The sequence below is a fragment of the Glycine max genome, chromosome 8 (assembly GCF_000004515.6).
Source record: "Glycine max cultivar Williams 82 chromosome 8, Glycine_max_v4.0, whole genome shotgun sequence".
In the NCBI taxonomy this organism is placed as follows: domain Eukaryota; kingdom Viridiplantae; phylum Streptophyta; class Magnoliopsida; order Fabales; family Fabaceae; genus Glycine; species Glycine max.
Window position 1 is genome coordinate 5,538,404 of NC_038244.2, and position 21,694 is coordinate 5,560,097.

At 34.1% G+C, this 21,694-nt stretch overlaps 2 protein-coding genes across 2 annotated transcripts; both read left to right on the forward strand.

The window, feature by feature from the left end:
- Nucleotides 1-891: 891 nt before the first annotated feature.
- Nucleotides 892-3,989, forward strand: AOX2 (alternative oxidase 2a). The gene is given in 4 exon segments (NM_001248837.1): nucleotides 892-1,295; nucleotides 1,597-1,725; nucleotides 2,508-2,996; nucleotides 3,715-3,989. Coding segments are annotated over 4 exon segments (1,002 nt in total). The 5' UTR covers nucleotides 892-971; the 3' UTR covers nucleotides 3,775-3,989.
- A 2,244-nt stretch (nucleotides 3,990-6,233) lies between these two features.
- Nucleotides 6,234-21,648, forward strand: LOC100777857 (copper-transporting ATPase PAA1, chloroplastic). Its single transcript, XM_006584918.4, has 17 exons — nucleotides 6,234-6,752; nucleotides 6,843-6,896; nucleotides 7,515-7,668; nucleotides 9,815-9,889; nucleotides 10,035-10,312; nucleotides 11,203-11,436; nucleotides 11,824-11,922; nucleotides 12,217-12,366; nucleotides 13,291-13,437; nucleotides 15,051-15,101; nucleotides 15,190-15,362; nucleotides 16,087-16,219; nucleotides 16,571-16,668; nucleotides 16,924-17,164; nucleotides 17,770-17,973; nucleotides 19,497-19,577; nucleotides 21,025-21,648. Exons 1-17 carry the CDS (start codon nucleotides 6,333-6,335, stop codon nucleotides 21,244-21,246), a joined length of 2,814 nt encoding a protein of 937 aa, XP_006584981.1. The 5' UTR covers nucleotides 6,234-6,332; the 3' UTR covers nucleotides 21,247-21,648.
- The last annotated feature ends 46 nt before the right edge of the window (nucleotides 21,649-21,694 follow it).

Sequence of the window (21,694 nt, forward strand, 5' to 3'; positions counted from 1 at the left end):
TGGGGAGAGTCAGAGAAAAATTGGTGCTAAACAAAGACTTTTTTTCAACTATACGCAAGTGACAGATCATTAATGTTAGGAATCCCAAATAAATATGTTCTGTAATATAAGCGTAAGTGTTTTTTTATGCCATTTATGTAACACGAGAGGAGAGCTCGCCATTTTATTTTTTTTAGTATGAACGAAGTTTTCTTGATCGAAAGTCAAGAATTAATTTTTCAAAATTTTGAGATTTATTCAAGAGATTAATCAATTTTAGTATATATTTTTTTAATATACACAAATTAAAAATCAAACACATAATACCATATTTGAAGAATAAGATTATGTATCAAATCATATTATACTGTGTAACTCCCTAATGATTTCAACAAATAATAATCTATAAATAAATTTAATATCATCCTACAAACAATAGGATAATAGAATTAGTACAAAGATATTGTAGGACAGTTTAAATTTTTATCCATATCCTATACTATCCATATTCTGCTCAAGGTAGTCAAAGACTCAAAGCCAGACATCACTCAAGCTATCGGTCAAGACCGAGGACCACGATATTTGCGTTGCACTGAATCTATTCCCGTTCTTACCGCCTTACTCACTCCAACTAGATGCTCATTTTAATTATGTTTTAGTAAATTTTCGTGAAGATGCTCTTACAGTTTTACTGCTTTTCCAAAAATCTGGGCGCGTTAATGGCCATTGAACAACCTTCACTCGTTTCCCATCAACATCACAGCCGTTGGATATACCACATGCACTTAATCAACGGTCAAGATCCTTTCTTGCCGCGCTCACGGCTCACGAGACACGCATGGGACCGCAACTAACTTTCCTTATCGTTTCTTTTCCCTCCATGTGCGAGCGCTACGTTTCTTCTTCAGTAACCGCAATTACACGGTTCAATGAAAAGTCGGTGATAAACAAACGAAGTCTCTGCAAAACGCGATCGATTCTTCTGTCGAGAGATGAAGCTCACTGCACTGAATTCTACGGTTCGCCGCGCTCTGCTCAATGGCCGGAACCAAAACGGTAACCGCCTCGGTTCAGCGGCGCTGATGCCGTATGCGGCGGCGGAAACGAGGCTCCTCTGCGCCGGAGGCGCGAACGGATGGTTCTTCTACTGGAAGAGGACGATGGTTTCGCCGGCGGAGGCGAAGCTGCCGGAGAAGGAGAAGGAGAAGGAGAAGGCCAAGGCCGAGAAGAGCGTGGTGGAGTCCAGTTATTGGGGGATTTCGAGGCCGAAGGTTGTGAGAGAGGACGGAACGGAGTGGCCTTGGAACTGCTTCATGGTGAGGATTCTGTTTCTGATTACGAATTAATTTTTAACTCAATTTCTTAGCGTCGTTGATTACTTTATGTTTATGTTTATCACAAATGCATTATCATCGAGAATTTCCGTATGCGGATTTTGATGTTGAATTGTCGATTATGAGAGTAGATGTTTGCTGATTGTTGTGTTATGCTTATGAATTATGTGATTCTTGGAATATTTTATTTTATTTTATATTTTGAGAAATCTACTGATTATTAAATGACCTGGCTATGATTTTCTTTGAATGCTTATGAGCTTGATTTCTTTTGTCTGTGTAGCCGTGGGAGAGTTATCGTTCAAACGTGTCCATAGATCTTACTAAGCATCATGTGCCAAAGAATGTTCTGGATAAAGTTGCTTACAGGACAGTGAAGCTCCTGAGAATTCCAACAGATTTGTTTTTTAAGGTGTGTAAATTGCAATGTCACTCAATTTTGAAATATCCTATGACTTGATTCATAACTAAAGGAAAAAGAAGGAAATAGTTGAGGGTTGCTAAAATTATATGTTCTTAAGTCATGTTGATCTGTTTAGTTTAATTAGAACCGCTCAATTGACTCTTGATTTGATAATCAAATTTGTGTCATTTGTACCTGAGTAAGGTGTTGTTTAGTGTTTGCGTGTATACTTTTATTTTGGCTATTAGTAAGATGTTTATTGATACCGTTATATTTTCTGTTTTCTTATTCTTCCTCTATTACAAATTATATGATATTTAAGGTTTAAATTTCATAAAAAATATTAGGTAACTTTCTCATATATTCTTCATTTCTATAACTAATTACTTATTTATTCTTCTTATACAACACTCCCATTAGGTGCAATATTCATTAAGGGTAATCTTGAAATAAAATATTTAATTTAATATTAATTTTATAAAATGACATCTATTTTAGAATATTTTTTTTTCTCTGAATTGCCATATAATCTTAAACAAAAGGAGTATTATTTTATTGATTTTAGCTTCTTCTCCAAAACCTAATTTTAACTAATCCATAAGCTGATTTTAACTGAATAAACATTTTTCATTTTTCCTTTTTATTTCTTTTTCCTAAAAGTGCTTTTGTAGAAATTTATCTGACCAGAGTTGTACATGTTGCAGCTTCCTTAGAAAATTTTGTCAAGATATTCATATTCTTCTTGGTGGTGGTGTCTATTGTCGTTCATTATTTTCCATACATGTTTTCAGAGACGGTATGGTTGCCGTGCAATGATGCTGGAAACAGTTGCAGCTGTCCCTGGCATGGTAGGAGGGATGCTGTTGCACCTCAGGTCACTCCGTAAGTTTCAGCAAAGTGGTGGTTGGATCAAAGCATTGCTGGAGGAAGCAGAGAATGAGAGAATGCACCTAATGACTATGGTGGAACTTGTGAAGCCTAAATGGTACGAAAGACTGCTGGTTCTTGCTGTACAGGGAGTTTTCTTCAATGCGTTTTTCGTGCTTTACATACTCTCCCCGAAGGTAGCTCATAGAATAGTTGGGTATCTTGAGGAGGAGGCTATACATTCTTACACTGAGTACTTGAAGGATCTTGAAAGTGGTGCAATTGAAAATGTTCCTGCCCCTGCCATTGCAATAGACTATTGGAGGCTTCCCAAGGATGCCAGATTGAAAGATGTTATAACAGTCATTCGTGCTGATGAGGCTCACCATCGAGATGTGAACCATTTTGCTTCTGTGAGTGTTCTTTCTCACTCGCTTAATCATCTTTTTGCTTGTCTTAAAAGTTAAAACAGCGATGCTTCTTCAGCTCCACCAACTTATCCACTAAAATTGTTATTATGATATATTTGTTTTATACTTCTTTCATTTCCATATTCTCTCTGACTTATACTGAATTTTATTTCTTGGAACAGAAATCATGAAAATTGTACATTATATAAGGTAAAACTCACAAAGAATAATAATATGGCTGACAGCTAAATGGGAATTCTTCCCACAATCTTCTAATTGACCCTGCCTATAATTTCAATACGAGGGGCATGCAGCCGACGAGTGTGCAAGCAGCTTTGGCTGCAGAAATTTATTACTGCCAGAGAACATACATTTGTTGTCATACATAGTTGAATAGAGACAAAAAGTATAGTTTCATTTTTCACTACATTCACATAATGAAGATTGTTTTCGGTGGGACCCGGTAACCACCTAAGTGGACAAGATGTTATATGTAAGATATGCTTTGTAGTTCTGATATGTTCTTTTGGCCGATCTAGTACTGCTATGTTTTGTGTTCATCAGAACTTAGAAGAAAGTGAGCTGGTACATTATTTGTTTTAAAACAAAGGTTAATTAGTTTACAGTTTACTTTATTTATCATATCAAATGTGTCTCCGGGTTGACATTGCTTTTGCATTAGTGTTCCTCTTTTTTTAATACAACTATGTTTTTCATGCAGGATATCCACTTTCAAGGTAAAGAACTACGGGAAGCACCGGCTCCTATTGGTTATCACTAGTCTTTATTGCCACGGATATGAAATTACCCCTTTGGTGTGAAATTAGAAACCTAGAAGTACGATTGTATGCTTAGTACAGAATTCCTTTAATTCAATCTTGCTGTTGGATATAACAGTTATACTATATACCAATGATTCTATAATACAACCTCATCTGAGAACCATGTTTAATGTGATACGATAACAATTTAGTTAAGTACTTTTTCCGCAACCGGAAAGTTTGAGGACAATGACATAGAATGATGAATTGCTGTTCATTATTATATTTGATGAACTGCCAAGTATGGAATGGAAACAGTAATTTAGGTAACTGAATGATTGATAAGGTGTGATTTGAAGTTCTGGAATAAAACTCTGATGCTGGCAATGATTTTACATTTGAGGACTCATTTCATTCTCACTTCCTTTATGTGTGTAGACTTTTTTTTTTTTTTTTCTCGTTTGTAGACTTACCTCTTAATCTTTAATGGGCTTTATCTATTAGAAAGCAGGATTTGCATGCTTTTAATATTAGATTTAGATGGATCTTCAAAGAGGTAATGAGATGAGGATACTAGGGGTGCTGAAGAGGGACTGTGTCTGAGTTATGTGGGCATTGTTTGTTGGGTTGCAGTTGCACCTCAGTCGCATATATGCTTGTTTGATGAGTAGTGAAGCTACTTGAATATTTTCGTACTGAATATGTACGAAAAAGATATTTGTAACTTTAGATATAAATGTCATTTTGCGGTTATTTTTGTTTTATTATAAAGTGGACTCAAAATTTTTATTAAAAAGATTCATAAACTCGTAATGTCTTCAATTACTTAAAGACACAAACTACTATGATTTGTTTGACTATTATTGATTACTACTTATTATCTCAATTAGATATTTTTAATATTTTTTTTTTTCAATTAGACATTCTTAATTTTTTTTTTCTTTTTCACTTGGAAGTACATTTTACACATACTTGGTCAACTAGAAAAATATATCTCAACTATTTGACATCGATTTTTTATATCTTTACAAGTATATTTAATATTTTTAATCGCCTATTCGATTTAACTTAAAATTATTCTTAAACCATTCAATTTATTTGTTATAAATTCAAAATATAATTTATATTTAAAAATATTTATTTCTTATAAGTTTCAGTAATATATTAATTTTTTAAAAAATATATATAAGAAGAGTAAAGAAAATTATGGACACTTGATTTGAATATTTATTTTCTGTTTTTATTTTTAAACTTTCAAAATTTAAAAAATATATATCGAGAAAAAAAGTATCTTAAGGTGTCAGTGTATTTTTTACTTCTTAAAAAAAACTAAAAATATTGATTTTTTATTTTTGGTTTTGGATTTATTTTTGAAAATATTTTAAAATAAATTGTTTTCTAAATTTTAAACAAACTTATTCTTATTCTTATTTTTTTAAAATGAAAACAAAAAACTCCAAAATTAAGCACCAACTTATTGTATTTCTGAGAATGTGTTATTCTAGGGAATATTACATAAGAATGTAACTTTTGGGTATTTAAAAAAAATTATATTGGCTTTCTATGAAATACCCGTTGGAAATCTTTTTAATATTCCTAGACATATTTAAAACATGTGCTTGATTCACATTTTTTTCCCCTAGAAATTTATGTTATAGTTACTAAAATATCTTTTATATTTAAAAAATTATATTTTATATTAATCACCGAAGTTTTCAATTTTTACATGGTTCTCGTACGACTCGATGCAAAGAATACGTATACATCACACATAACTAAAAACTTGTGAGCATAATAAGCATAACTCATTAAAAAACAGGCAACAAATAAATCTAAGGACAATTATATGTACAATATTGTTTAGACATAGATGCTATATTTCAGTCTATTGTAACAAACTTTGGGTACCATGGCCACTTACATAAGCAATACGTGTGAAAAAAAAGGTATGTATTATTTAGTAGATGGGTAACGAGATAGCGAGGATTAATAACATGGGTATAATAGAATTTTTATACAATAAATATAATTTCTACCACATTATAAAAAATTCATATTCTTAGTATTAAATAAAAAAAAATCACACTCTCATCCTCATTTTATGTAAATAAAATCAATCAATATAAAATCAGTATAAACACAAGAATTTCATTTTCCTAGAAATAAAAAATATTTTTTAATTATCTTCTAACAAAAATTGAAATATATATTCTCATTTTCATATTTCAAATATTCAACAAAAAAAATCCACATCTGTGATACAAATACTCTTATAATACACATATCTATATCAATATTTTTTTAGACATATTTTTATATTAATGATAATGTTTCTTCTTCTGAATATCAATGATATCTAGTAGTAATAAATAACAATATTTAATTAAAAATGAATAAGAAAAGCCCGGCTGGCGCCGAGTGTGAACAAAAACGTTTCTCACGATAGTAAAAGTCTCTACCAAACAATACTAGTGTGGACGACTTGCTATTTATTATTTAGGATAGGCAACTAGTACAAACTACAAAGCGTGGGAAGCGTGAGGACTCTTCTCTGTTCTCTTAAGTCCTTCCCATTCCAATGGATTCTGCGTTCTCCATCAACACCACCGCGCAAGTGGCGCTCTTCAGAGCGCTCCACGGTCATCTCCACCGAGCTCCTCAACGCGCCTTGCTCCGCCGCAACCTAAAATGCCTCGTTACTTCCTATAACAGCAGCAGCAACTGCTGCCGCATTCCGTGCTCTTTCGGCTCCGTGCCGTCGCCGTCCTCGCTTCGATCCTTCCGCGGACTGCTCCCGCGAACGCCGCGCTGCATTTCGAGCTCCGCGGCTTCCTTTGCTTCTCCTGCCGGCGGTGGAAATGGCGGCGCTGGAACCGGCGACGGTGACGGAGGTGGCGGTTCTGGCGGTGAGTCTGGAGATGCTAATCTCAAACTGGTAGGAGACGCGTCTCAGGAGCTTTCCGCACTTTCGCCTGATGTTATCATTCTCGATGTTTCGGTGTGAACTGTTCACTCTGAGTAGATTTTTTATGTTATTATTGTTTTTTTTAGTAAAATAATAATTTAGTTTTGTTTATGTCTGTGATAGGGAATGGTATGTGGGGGATGTGCGGCGACTGTGAAAAGGATACTGGAAAATCAAGTAAGTTACTGAAATTTCGATTTGACTTGGCTTACAATCTAAACTTTACTGATGCTTCCATTATTTTATAAAACTGTTTATCCAGTTGCAGATTGTTGTTATGACTTTTAAGATAATTATTATGAAAGTCAATAAACTTATCATATATGATAATTTGCGATTAGATGATTTTACCCGGTCAATGCATAACTTTTTTTTTCTTCTTTATTTATTTGCATGATAATTGGTGTTATGTTGGTGGTGATGGAGGCATTCTGCCACGTTTACACCATCCATTAGTAAAGTGGATATTACGAGCATTTCATTTCAATAGTCTGTGTATGTTGTTGGAGATGATTAGCATTAAGCTGGAAAAATCATGCTTAGGCTTAGTAGTTTGGTGTCTGATAATTCTTAATTTTAACTTGCTTTTTATTACACTCGTTTATAAGAAAAAAAAAACCTGAAAGCTAGTTTGTATAAAAAAAATATAAACAAAGAGAAAAGTTAAGGTGGATAACAAAGAGAAAAAGAATATATACATATATATATATATATATATATATTATTTTATTTTTTTCCTTTTCAGTAATCTAAATCATGATTCTTTACTTTTTTATGCAAATGGATGTTGCACAGCCACAAGTGTCATCTGCTAGTGTAAATTTAACAACAGAGACAGCAATAGTTTGGCCTGTATCTGAAGCAAAAAATGCACCAAATTGGCAAAAGCAATTAGGGGAGGCACTTGCTGAGCATTTAACTAGTTGTGGCTATAATTCTAGCCTTCGAGGTATATTTTCAAGACCACAAGTTTAAGATTATATACACCTCATTATTGTCCATTTCTATATTTCCAAATTCTCATCATCTCTGAAGATTATTAGCTGTTATTATTCCTAGTCCTTGTTAATATTAGTATTTAGTGTTAATTTGTAACGGTTTAATTGTACTCCATGGACTGAAGTTGAAGCTATAATTTTGGTTTGAAATTCTTAAATTTGTGTGAATATAAATGACCAGCAACTGATCTTCCTACATAACTTCAATTTGGAAACAATCTGTGCTAAGCTCTTTCTAGAGTAAGAATAAGATTTATAAGCATGGGGATACCTTTTGAATTGTTTAATAGACGTACCATGCAACATTGGACACATTACTCCTCTGGCTGTCCACTTTGCAGTCATTACTTCAAATGAGATTAGATATTACCACGTGTTGTAGAGTTTCATTTGATTTACATGAAGTTGGCGGGTTAAGTGGCAGGTGAAGAAGCTAGCTACTGAAGGATTTATTTCACCATATAAATGCAAAAAGTGGTTGTCTGGAGTCAATGGTATGCCCTCAATTCATGAGGTTCTAAGTTTTAACACATTACCTTTTGTATGAGTAAACTGTTTTCAAATCCTATATCCACCCTACTTAGATATATAGGATAATTTAAAAACCATTATTCATGTTATAATTTCTCACTTCAGTAGGTGAATCTCCGTGGCTTCTTGTGATGGGTATTGGAGATCCATGTCCATGTTCAGGCGCCCCTCCATGGTGAAGAATTTGCTGATGTTGAATCTGATACTAGCAATCCTCTAGTTATCTTGAATTTTGAGGACTCCTATTTTTTATTTGCTTCTATGATAGTTGGAATTTATAGTTTTGTATTGTACCCAATTAATGTTTCCAGCTGCTGTATTTTATTTTTACCTGCTGTAGTATAATAGACATGTAACACCTTTATTATTGTTATAACTTATATTGTTCTCCTTTCATGATGTGTTTTTTCTCCTCATCATTGAGTTCTTTTTATCATGTATTAAGATAATGACGATTCAAGCTTTTCTGCTATTTGTTTTGTAGCGTTGAGAAATTTTTATTTATTTATAGGCCATATTCCCCTTGTCCATATTAGTCTACTCTTACTAGCGAACAAATGATTGGGAAGATCAAGATAGAATATATTGCAAGTGTCTGAGGAGAATCTGGTGTAAATCTTGTCTGTTGCTATGAATTGCTTCTATTTTGCTTTTGTTTTTGGGTCCTTACTCCTTAAGAGGCTATATAACTATGGGCGCAGGGGCACCCTGAAGGGTAAGGTGGGTATTCTGAACTGTTACTTTTGCACCTTAAATGGCATGAATCACCACCACCTCATTCTTGATTACCTGGGTGCACATCTTTCCTCAGTAGTCGGTATATTCTAGGAGATTCAAATTTTCTGTTGAAATTATGGGGATTTAGGTATAAAGGGGGAAAAAGAAGAGAATAAAGACTAAATATTTTGAGATTGATATTGACTTGATATAATGTGATGTATTTCAATTAAGATATTCATAAAACCTAGAGAACTAACCCTTATTTGTACCAATCATTATCCTGACTAAATATGAAACAATTCATGAGATAATGAAACAAGGTAACCAATTCTAAGAGATAATGAGGAAAAAGGGAAACTAATCCTAAAAGATAATCTAATATGTTCTAAAAAAATATATAATATTAGATTTTTCATATATTCTAACATTTCCCCCCGAATTTGTTCATGTGAAGGCCTGATTGGAATCATAGCTTATTCTGCTACTTGAGTGAATAAAATATTGATTAAATTACAAAAATAAAGGAATTTCTTGGTAAAAATATTTTCTGATGAGGTCAATACTAGGTAGGTGCTTATTAACCACTAACCAGATGAGTGGTTAATGTTCCTAAATTTGAAATATTTTTACCAATAATTATTTAATGGTAATTTTCCTAATATTTTTTGGAGAAAGCAATCAGATACTAGTCATTTATAAACTTTATCTTGGTTCAGATTATAATTTTCAGAGTGATTAAATTCTTCTGCTAGGTTGAAGCTTAAAGCTTGTATATGTAGTTTAAATCACACCAGCTTTTTCCTTTGATGTGTTTGATTGCTGATCATTCTGCTCCTGAAAGTGCAGACTCAACAAGAGACAACTTCCTCCAAATTTTTGAAAGGAAGATGGAGGAAAGACATAGACAATTAAGAGAAAGTGGTAATCATCTAATAAAATCTTTCTACATTAATGTTGCAACAAGAGCCAGCTTATGATATTTCTGAGTGGTTCTCTGATGATTCATCTGTTGTGACTTTTGAGGCTAATTGATGTGCTTCCTTTCTTTTTTATATGCTGTTCGAAGGTCGTGAGCTAGCTGTTTCTTGGGCTCTATGCGCTGTCTGCCTTGTTGGCCATTTCTCTCATTTCTTTGCAGCAAAGGCACCATGGATCCATGTATTTCATTCCATTGGGTTTCATCTTTCGTTGTCTTTGTTTACGTTGCTTGGTCCTGGCCGCCAACTTATCCTTGATGGCTTAAAAAGCCTTCTTAAAAGGACGCCAAACATGAACACCTTAGTTGGTCTCGGGGCTTTATCATCATTTACAGTCAGTTCATTTGCTGCCTTGCTGCCAAAATTGGTAAAATGCCTTTATGAAGTTTGTTATCTCCATCCTGTAATGTTGGATTCAATTGGTTGCTGGCTACATTTAGTAACACATTTATCTTAAAATAATTAAAGAAAATAGAACACTCAAATTTCTTTTGTTGCTGGCTTTGTTGTGGTCTGTCATTTAGTTATATGACTATACAGTTATGCCAAATTTATGATTGCTATGTAGCTATTGTTTGCAAGATTGCTATTCCCTAGTAGTTCACCGATTACTATAATATGTAAATTCCCTTTTGGTTTGTTTTTCTGGATTGGGCAAAATACTCTTTGATCTCTTTTATCATTTCACAGATACATGTCTATACACATGTTGGTCCCCAGCTTTCACGCATGCATTGCTCATGCTCAAGCAAGTTGATAGAGTCAGTTATATTGATCCAATGAACTGTGTATTTGTTCACCATAAATAAAGAAATAATAGCATACTGTTCCTCCATAGTCCATGTTCATGGTCATCATTTGGTTTGGTTTTAGCCCATGCCTACATCTTATTTACATTACAATGCTATAGTTTTTCTTTTTCATTTTGGTTAAAGACTAAATAATGGTGGATGTGACTTAGGTTGATGCTTATTTATCTACTTTGTTTGAATAGTGTTCTATACTTCTATTCATCTTATTCTCATATAAGAAAAAGAATAACATGTTTATGGAGTGGTTGGAGTCCCTCGCATTTGACAGTCATGAGTGGAAACCAACTGTTGGTTAGAGTTAGATGCACAGCATGTGCTTGCTTGTACATATTAACTAGAAGCTAGAAAGTATATTTGTTTTGTGAAATTATGCAGTTGGATTTGTGATAGTGTATGTAAATATAAATTTAATTGTGTTAAATGATCTTTTTTAATGTTTATGCAGGGTTGGAAGGCCTTCTTTGAGGAACCAATTATGCTAATTGCATTTGTCTTGTTAGGAAGGAATCTCGAACAGAGAGCTAAGATTAAAGCAGCCAGTGATATGACAGGACTTCTTAGTTTATTGCCACCAAAAGCTCGCCTTCTTTTGAACAATGGGGAAACAGAGGTTGGCTCGGTTGTTGAAGTTCCTTCTGACAGTCTTTCTGTTGGAGACCAAATTATTGTATTACCTGGAGTGAGTAATATCAGAATCTACATATTATCGGATACAACCCTGTAGCTCTTTCACCCTTTTCTAGTTTCAGAAGAAGCTTTAGTTGTGTATTCTTTCCAAATGGATGTTTGTAGTAGTGGGATAAAAGTATCAAGTGAACTATTGAAAAGAAATATGGTAACAGTGATACACATTTTGTCCACAATTGGGTAAAGGTGGAAAGAGACATTACCCATATAACCACTTTCTTTGTTTTCAAATTTGCAAACTATGATGATCTTTGTGCTGCAAAACCGTTGCTAACAGCATTTTGAAGTTTGAACTCACTCTTAGATTTTGATAAGTAATATGCATAAAATGTCACATCTATGTAGCTATTCCTTTTAACCCATATATCCTTTTTCCTAGGATCGTATTCCAGCTGATGGAGTTGTGAGATCTGGTAGAAGCACTGTAGACGAATCAAGTTTTACTGGTGAACCACTGCCTGTAACAAAAGTACCTGGGGTACTTTCTATCTCAACATATTCTCTTATAATTTGAGATTTATTTGGCTTTTGACACAACTTGTAGCTTTTATTGGTTCCTTTGAGCACATGCGGATGCTGTGATCATTGATTCTAAGTTCATCAGTGCATTGTGTGCAGTTTATCAGTAAAACAAGAAAACCATTTTACATATTAATGCATGATGGGCAGACTTCATTTTCTGTAGATATGATTGACCCCTTCACATTTCTGTACCCGTGGCAGTACCGGACAGTTGATTTTAGCGACTGATTGATGGGTTTTATTTCTGCAGAGTGAGGTAGCAGCTGGGAGTATAAATCTTAATGGAACTCTTACAATGGAAGTGCAGAGACCAGGTAGTGAGACTGCTATGGCAAACATTGTTCGTCTAGTTGAAGAGGCACAAAGTAGGGAAGCTCCTGTGCAGCGGTTGGCTGACAAGGTTCTCCTACTGAATCTTTTATTAATTAATAGCAAGTTTTGTTTTGTTTCTACATCAAGTGGTCTGGCTAGTTGCTGAAGTTAGTTTCTGCAAATAGTAATGCAGATATACAGATTTAGCGTTGTAATTGATGCTCTCTTCTGGATTGGAAGAATATCCACTCTTGATAAATAAGATGTAAAGCTTGAAGTCTGTGCAGGATTTTGTATATAAGCATTGATTTATTTTTATAAATTTATTTTAGAATTAATACCCCACTGTGGGATATCTTAGCACACTCACCCATGCCATGAATTGGACATCTTGAACGTGAAGTTTGTAGAATTAGACGTCTGTTGGTGGTGCAACATCAAAGACTGGATAGGCTATGATTTCAAAAACTTAAGCCATTAGGTGAAGATACATGAATGTTTTTTATATTACATCTCTAACACACCCCCTCACATAGTAGCCTTCCAGACTCTGAATAATGTATAGGTGGCAGGAACAATGACATTCTCCCGATACTCAACTTTTTATTAGAAATATGGGGACAGCAAGGATTGAACTCTAGTAATAGAGACTCTACTACCATATTAGAAATGGACTTATTAGGTGTACTTTGGTTGTATTCCTAGTAGACATGGAACATTTGAACATTATCCATGGATGTCTTTATATTTGCAACCACATTATTTGTGGGATTGTTTCATCTGACTTCCCTTTTTTGTTGAAGCATGTGTTTACTTAGGTGCTGAAAAACCATGTGCCTTCCATTAGAGCAATGGCAAGCATTGTCATACTAATATCCCTCATTGTGGTTGAAATCTTCTTATTAATTTGTCTTCCTTTGTTCTTCTGCTTTACTAAACTGAGTAGTGTTACCCTTACAGTCCTACATACATCTTTCACTAAATTGAATAACATCATTTTGTGTTTATCCAGGTGGCTGGACACTTCACTTATGGAGTGATGGCAACCTCTGCTGCCACATTCACATTCTGGAGTCTGTATGGCACACACATTTTACCTCCTGCTTTATATCAAGGACGTGCAGTTTCACTGGCTTTGCAGCTTGCTTGCAGTGTTCTGGTATGTTTTCAAATGCTTTCCATGAGCCATATATATATATATATATATATATATATTCCAATGTGTATGTTTACTGTTGAGGCACTAGGCAGCTTGAGCATATTTTGCCTTCATCTTTATGATTTTAGAAAATCATAACTGTAAAATGAGAGAAAATATAGAGGGATAATAGACTAAAACCGCGTGTCAGAGTACACAACGAATGCTTGTTTATATAGACAGGTAGTATTGATTAACATAATTGGCCCAGCCCAAAAATGTGTTTTGCTGCAGCAGTCCTGTCCAATGGACCCATCCTAAATATGAAGTACCAATCTAAAGATTATTCTTGTTACTAGATGGTGAAGTTGGTTTTGGATGGGCTGTCCCTACCATGGGTGCTAGTGGAATTGATAACTCATCCTTCCAACACACAAGTCACTATGGAGAAGTAAAATTCTTTAGTTTTCTTTTCTGTAAGAATTTTTAGGCAGCATTGTTTGTTATCGGTTTTTTTTCCATTTTTTTTACCTCTACTGTATTTTAAAATAAATAGGAAACAAAAGCTTGCACAGAATAGCATACAAGAAATACTGATTTCATTTGGATTTCATTTGATCAAAAGTAGTTCTTAGATAGCATTTGGCTCTACTTTTATGGGCTTTTCTTCTCCTTAAAAGGAGCAGCAAGTCAAACACAATTTTAAAGAAGCTCTAAAAAAAAAAAGGAGCTTCCGCAAAAGCTGATTGCAGTGGTCTCTGTTCTTCTGTTCCGAAAACTTCTACTCCCTCAAGGACATGCATGCCTACTATTGTCTCTCTCTCACTTGCCAATACCCTTTATGTTCTTCAACAGTGCAAAATGTTTGCCATAATTCACAATGTTATTGGTACTGCCAGTTTTAGCAAAATGTTTTAGGTATCTCATATTCTTTGTGTTGTTTGCTTTCTCTTGATAATGAAAGAGGGGAGGGGATAAAGAAACAGTCACGTGTGGTTTAGTGGATCAACCATTTTTGGTACCAATTACCAAATAGGCTAGGATGTCAGAGATTTAGGTAGTGAACAAATTAGTTCAGAGTGCATGGGATGTCGAACTTTTGGGTTGATCTTCATTTGTGGATGAGTTTGGAGTGCTTGCCAAGTGTTTTTTTGTATTGAAGTTTGAGTTAAGCTAAAAAAATATAAAATTACTGTTGAAAATCATTATATAATATTCTGATTCTATTAATAATAGCGGTTTATTGGAACATAACCTTTGATTTAGAGGAAACAAAATATCCTCTAATTAATTTAATGAACCTATATAAACACACATCCGTTGTGTACTCTGTTACACAGTTTTTACTCAATTATCCCTGTTTTTCCTCTTTTAACAATTGCCAAACAGTTTTAGCTTTATTTTTGAAAGTATTATTTTAAACTTAAACTTTAAAGTAACTTTTTAAATGAAAAAAGGAAAAGAAAAAGCACAGCCAAGCACCATCTTTGTCCAAGTAACCGATTCCTTTTATTTAGGGAATTGGAAGGCAAAATTAATTTTGAAACTCAGCCTTGCTGCCCTTTCTCTTTCTTATTTTCCTTAATTGAAAAGAGAAAATGAGCCTATTTTGAGCCTTTAGTGTATTGATGCAGGTTGTTGCTTGTCCATGTGCACTTGGGTTAGCCACACCTACTGCAGTGCTGGTAACATTTTCATGGAGACCACATTTATTATCACTTAGTTATCATTATGTTTGAACTAAGCCATGTTGTACACTTTTGTGTTTAAAAGGTTGGAACATCTTTGGGAGCTAAGAGAGGATTACTTCTTCGTGGTGGAAACATTCTAGAGAAGTTTGCCATGGTAGACACTGTTGTGTTTGACAAAACAGGGACCCTCACGGTTGGTAGACCTGTTGTGACAAACATTGTCATTCCTATTTGCATAAAAAATGCAATTTCAAGGTAGTGTAGGGCAAGAAATATTTGTTCATTTATCATAATCACTTCATTTGGAAAGATTCTTTTCTAAATATGTGAACTTTGTCTATCTTTCCTCTACATTTTACACAAGATATCCATTCTGCCCTGGATAACTAAACGGGTTAGAGAAAAAACTGTCTAGTTTTTCTGTATAGAATCAGCTCTAGGTTCTGGATAGGAGGAACTAAATGGGTTACAGGAAAAAGCGTAGTTAGACATAACAATAAGTGGGGAGCATTTTTTTTTTCTAAAAAACTTTAAGAAGAATCTTAGAATGTAGGTTTGACCTATCTCAACCTTAAAAAATCAGTTTGTAAGGTGAGGATTGCTCCTCACTTGTATACTCTATTTTGACACTATCTTTAACCAATGTGGGACTTCAACACACCCACTTTTTGCCTATGGCTACCTGCCAATGTGGGACTTCAGCACACCCCTCTTTGCCCACGGCTACCTGCCACAACTAAGGTGGGCTAAGGATGACCACAATTAAAGTGGCTTTCCAACACTCCCCACATGCTCAAGGCTATCCACCTAGAGCGTGATAAACACAAAGAAAAAGAAATGTGGTGTTTTGTGAAACACGAATATAGTGAGAAATCATATCAGGTTAAGTAGTATTTGTACTCTTAATTCATGATTTCTTTTGCTGCAGACTTACAGTAATGCAACTAAAAGGTAATATAACCTTGCCTTTCTTATGCAGCCAAACTGAAGAAAATGCTTTGTCTGATGTTGAAGTTCTAAGGTTAGCAGCTGCAGTAGAAACAAATTCAGTACATCCAGTTGGTAAAGCGATTGTGGATGCTGCTCAGGCTGCTAATTGTCATAATGCTAAGGTTCTCATTTTGTTTCTTGTTTATGTTTCAATTATGTTCTCTGCATTTGGGGTTTATCTTATTGCCTTATTCAAGCATTTGTGCTTTCCCTGTTGACATGAACATTTTATGATCTGTTTAGCAATTGAACTACTATCCTTTTCTAGAAGACGTGTCAATGGGTACTGCTACACTTTGTTTTACTACCGTTTTAAAGTCAGTATTTTGGTAGTCTGGCTAATTAACATGTATTGTAGAATAGAAACCATGGAGTTTTAATGTATGCATTTTACATTTCAAGTGCATTAGCTTCTTGTCCTGAAATTTGTGAAGATAAAACTGCTATCTTATGCCTTACAGCAAAATTTACAGGTAAAAGATGGAACATTCCTGGAAGAACCTGGATCTGGTGCTGTGGCAACAATTTATGACAAAAAGGTTTCTGTTGGGACATTAGAATGGATTACCAGGTACTTAGTTTGTCCAAGGATACACAATATAGTATGTTCCTCAATTTTTTTTTAATATTTTTCATTAATTTATTATAAAGAGGATATTTCCTTCAAACAATTGCAGCATACCAGTGTTTGCTTGCTTAAGACCTAGTCCACTTCACTAAGAAACTGGCAGCTTTCATTGTATTCTAACAAATATATTTATTATATTTGTGAAGAATTTTTTTTATATAAATTTCAAACCTTCAGCAGGTGATTTACTTTGTGCAGGCATGGAGTTATTAACAGTATACATCAAGAAGTGGAGAAGAGTAATAATCAATCCTTTGTCTATGTTGGAGTTGATGATACTTTAGCTGGCCTAATTTATTTTGAAGATGAGATAAGGGAAGACGCAAGAGACGTTGTTGATAGATTGTCAAAGCAAAATATAGGTGTATACATGCTATCAGGAGACAAGAGGAATGCTGCTGAGCATGTTGCGTCCCTTGTTGGAATTCCCAAAGAGAAGGTAAAGTGTTTTCGACATATTATATAATCTTTCTATATTAAGGTCACCTCTACGGCTGAGATTTTGGTGCAATATTCAAAACGTTTAGAGGCGACTGTTAGAAACGACAGTCTACATATGCTCATTGCCACATTGAAGAGTTCCTCCATGGAAGGGTAGCTGAGAACTGATGGTTGCTTGTTCTATAGAATCAAATCTCCCTGCTGTAAATGATCTTCAGCGGCTTTGAATCATCAATTGCTTGATTAGTCAGAAATTTTTACTTGTTCACTTTTGAATTTTGATGATAAGATACAAGGGTGGAGCTACAAACTCTATCTTGTGCATAACCCTCCCATGCTTAAACACATGAAGTTTTATATTCCATTCATTACAAGCTTGCAGATATTGAAAGTAACAGCCATTTGAGTTGAAGTTACCGTATGTAAGCTCGTGAGCTAAATTTGCTGGCTATTTGGGTTTTAGCTTAGATGTTTAGATAGATGTCTTGGGTCTGAATTCTCGTGTACCAAAAAAATATATTATGCTTGTTAATCATTTTTTAATTTTTAAAACATGGAAAGAAAATTGTTTATTCAATGTCTTAGATATTTTACCATTTGCAGGTGCTATCTGAAGTAAAACCAGATGAGAAAAAGAAGTTCATAAATGAACTACAGAAAGATAACAACATTGTAGCAATGGTTGGTGATGGAATTAACGATGCAGCTGCCCTGGCTTCTTCACATGTTGGTATTGCATTAGGTGGAGGTGTCGGGGCTGCTAGTGAGGTGTCTTCTATTGTATTAATGCGCAACCAGCTCTCACAGGTCATTATTATTTACCTTAATTTTTTCCTCAAATTTACTTAAAATACTCTTATATTTCTCAAAAACTATCTTGTTTCTATCATATTCAATTTATTGTTGCAGTACTTTTTTATTTGACTTCATCTGTCAACCATAAAATTTATGTTTAAAGGAAATCTACTATGTGAAAATGGCATGTGAAAAATCCTTTCCTCAATACAGAAAGGTTGAGCTTTTATCATGATACTTTTGCATCTGGATGCCTTTTGCTTATACATGAGCTGATCTTCATGAATGTGGCGGAACATACAAGGGGCGAGGGGGAGCCATGGCCCCCCAAATTTTCCTGGAAAACATATATATATGTAGACATTTCTAACATCATGTCCCCTCATTAATATAATATTATTTTTTTAATATGTAACTGATAAAAAAGTTAACATAACTTTTTAAGATTTAGCCAACCTGTAAAATTGAATATATATGAATCCTTTTCATATTATATTATATTAATATACACGTATATTTAAATACAATAAAATGTGCTTTTATTTTAAAAAAAGTATTTGGGAAGCCAAAGTTTCACTTGCCCGAGACAATACTACACGCTAAAGGGAAAACAAAAACTTTTGTTCAGCCTATTGGTTGCTTAGCTTAGCAAGTGACAAAAGAGATGTGAGTTGCATAAGTTGGTTGTACATGGTCTATTAAAAAGAACGAAAATAATTTTTGGACACTCATGCTAATCAACACTCAGAGAAAAATAAATAATAGAAAAAAGTTATAAATATAATAGGTATTTGATATGACGAGAGAGAGATTGAAACAAATGAAAGGTGCTAATGAAGTGTTTGAAATATTGAAGTGTTTGAATATCATTATCCTAAAAGAAATGGGTAAAAAAAAGGAGTGCTCAAAGCTTTGAAGAAGAAAAAAAAGTAAAGAGTGTTGTGCTATTCTTAGATGTTAGAAAATTTTCTTCTCTTAAATAGTTAAATATCTTTAGAATTGTTTTACTCTCATGTCTTAACGTGACATTGATCAGTTTGTTTAAACTTATTTGTTAAAAAAATACTGATTTTAATAAAAAAAACACTTATTCTAAAATTACTTATTTTAAGTTTAAACAAACTGGTCACTTTCTTATTTTAAGTTTAAAAGGCACTTATTTTAAAATTACTTATTAAATATGTTGTTCTTAGCTGTTGACCTTGTCAAAGAATCCCTTAGCTTATAATCACTTTTAACAGTTTAGATGACAAATTCCTCAGAACGTTGCTCAAATATAATATATAGGATTGGAAGCCACTTTTTGCCAGTACATTTCATATCCTTAGAGACATCTGAGAGTGGATTCAAAGTAGTTGATTTACATGAAATATGTGGGATGTTTACTTCAATAGCAAATGAATGTTTTGGTACTGTTCTCAATGCCTTTACTTTTATATGGACACTATATGTGCACCCACAATACTTTTTGGATGTTTATTTAGATAATGGAATGTATATATTATTAGACGACTAATCTGTTTATTTAATTGCAGATAGTTGATGCCTTGGAGCTTAGCAGACTGACCATGAATACTATAAAACAAAATCTTTGGTGGGCTTTCATATACAACATTGTAAGTCTTCTGCTGTCCAATTATATAAATTGATCGGCATGTTTGTGGGGTTTGTATGGCTAAGAATTTTCCACATGCTTAATTCATTGCCATACTTTCCGGCCTACATTTTTATAAAATTTGATTTTTGTTTCTCATAGAAAAGTTGGCTTGCTGAAACGTGGAAAATGTTCTTATCATTTTCTATTACGATGATCAACAAAAGAACCTTCCAGATGAAAGAATATAACTTGTAAAATGAGAGAAAATATAGAGGGATAATAGACTGAAACCGTGTGTCAAAGTACATGACGGATGCTTGTTTATATACACACATAGTATTGATTACACATAATTAGAGGATATTCAGTTTCCTTTAAATCAGATCCTCTAAATGAGATATCTTATCCTATAACATCATTATACATAAAATTCTTGATTCTCAACACTCTCCCTCAAGTTAAAGCTTATTGTTCCCAACTAATAAATAAAAACATAAAATTGAGTTCCACCAAAAAACAATGTTTGAAAGACAACTCAAGGATGTTAGCAAAGTCGGGGAGTATTGCTAGAAAGATAGCATTGCCAAAGAGCTGGAATAACCATCAGCCAAAGAAATTTATGGCAAGCAAAGCAAGCAAGTTTCAACCTTCTTAAGAACCTCATTTGGAAGCTTCAAACCAATATTTTGAAGACAACTCAAGGATGTTCGTGAAATCAGGGAATATTGCTAGGAAGAGAGAGCTGGAACACTCATCAGCTTAAGTAAATCCAAAGCAAATTCTGATCTTAAAAACCACATTTGGAAGCTTCAATCAAATATTTTGAAGACAACTCAAGGATCTCAATGAAATCGGAGAATATTGCTAGGAATAGAGAGCTGAAACACTCAACAGCTTAAGTAAATCCAAAGCAAATTCTAATTTTCTTAAAACCAAGAATTGGAAGTTTCAAACGAAGTGTGGAGACCCAGTTATTCAAACTGAAGAGACGAAATCATCATAAAGTGACAACGAAGAGAGAGAAGTCACTCAGAAACACGCTAGAAAAGGACAGCAACAAAATAGGCAACTTTAGTGCTATTTCTTTTGTCAAACCTATGAACATTTTTTCTTCTGTTTTATGGATTGTGAACCTTCTTTTGGCATCAGATACTAGAAGCCAACATTACAAAAACATATCCAACAACAGTTAGGCATAACTTATCAACTAATCCATGCATGATTTCCCCGTTTACTTTGGTTGTCTTTTCCTTAAAAACATGGTGCTGATTTTGGAGGAACTTGAGTTACGACTTGTGCGATAGTTGATTTCTCTCATACCAAATTCAACTGTATTTTTAGGACTGATACTTTTTGTTTTGTTGTTTCAATGTTTCTGTTCTTATTTGTGATTTTGGAGCATTTGAAATACTTTTTTATTTGTTATTCAATCGTCATGGTGTACTTATACCTCTATCTTTATACAGGTAGGAATTCCAATTGCAGCTGGAGTGTTATTTCCCATAAATGGGACTGTGCTAACTCCATCAATTGCAGGGGCACTCATGGGGTTGAGCTCCATTGGCGTAATGACTAACTCGTTACTTTTGAGATTCAAATTTTCGTCAAAGCAGAAGCAAATACATAGCATATCGCCAAAGACCAAAATCCATGTGGCCCAAAATCAGAAAACAAACCACCCTTATTAGATGTTGGATGCAGGCACACAGCAACGCAATGGAAAGGAAGTTCCCCTCCTGATCTCGGGTCAGGTAGAACATTACAGAAGTATACACTTTTAACCTTTGATTTGAGGCTATCAATCACCCAAGGATGAAAAGAAATCAGTACAGATGAGAATTTAGATGTACAAAACAGAAGTGCAAGAATCACACCATAAAGTGAGATGGGGTTCAAGTAACTGATGTAATGTAAGAGAATAAATTAGATAACTCATTGCTGGGGGATACTTTATTTGATTCTCAAAGGTCTCTCTTTAGGAGCTCTCTTGCTGTCTTCTTTAATCATAAGCTCTGTGGCAGCTTTTCACTTATGACAAGCCCATTTTTCCGTTGGCCTTTTATTGTTTATAAATTAGATCTTAAAGTCTTGATTCATGTTTTAAATGTCTTTCTAGTACATGAATCTTTGAATTAG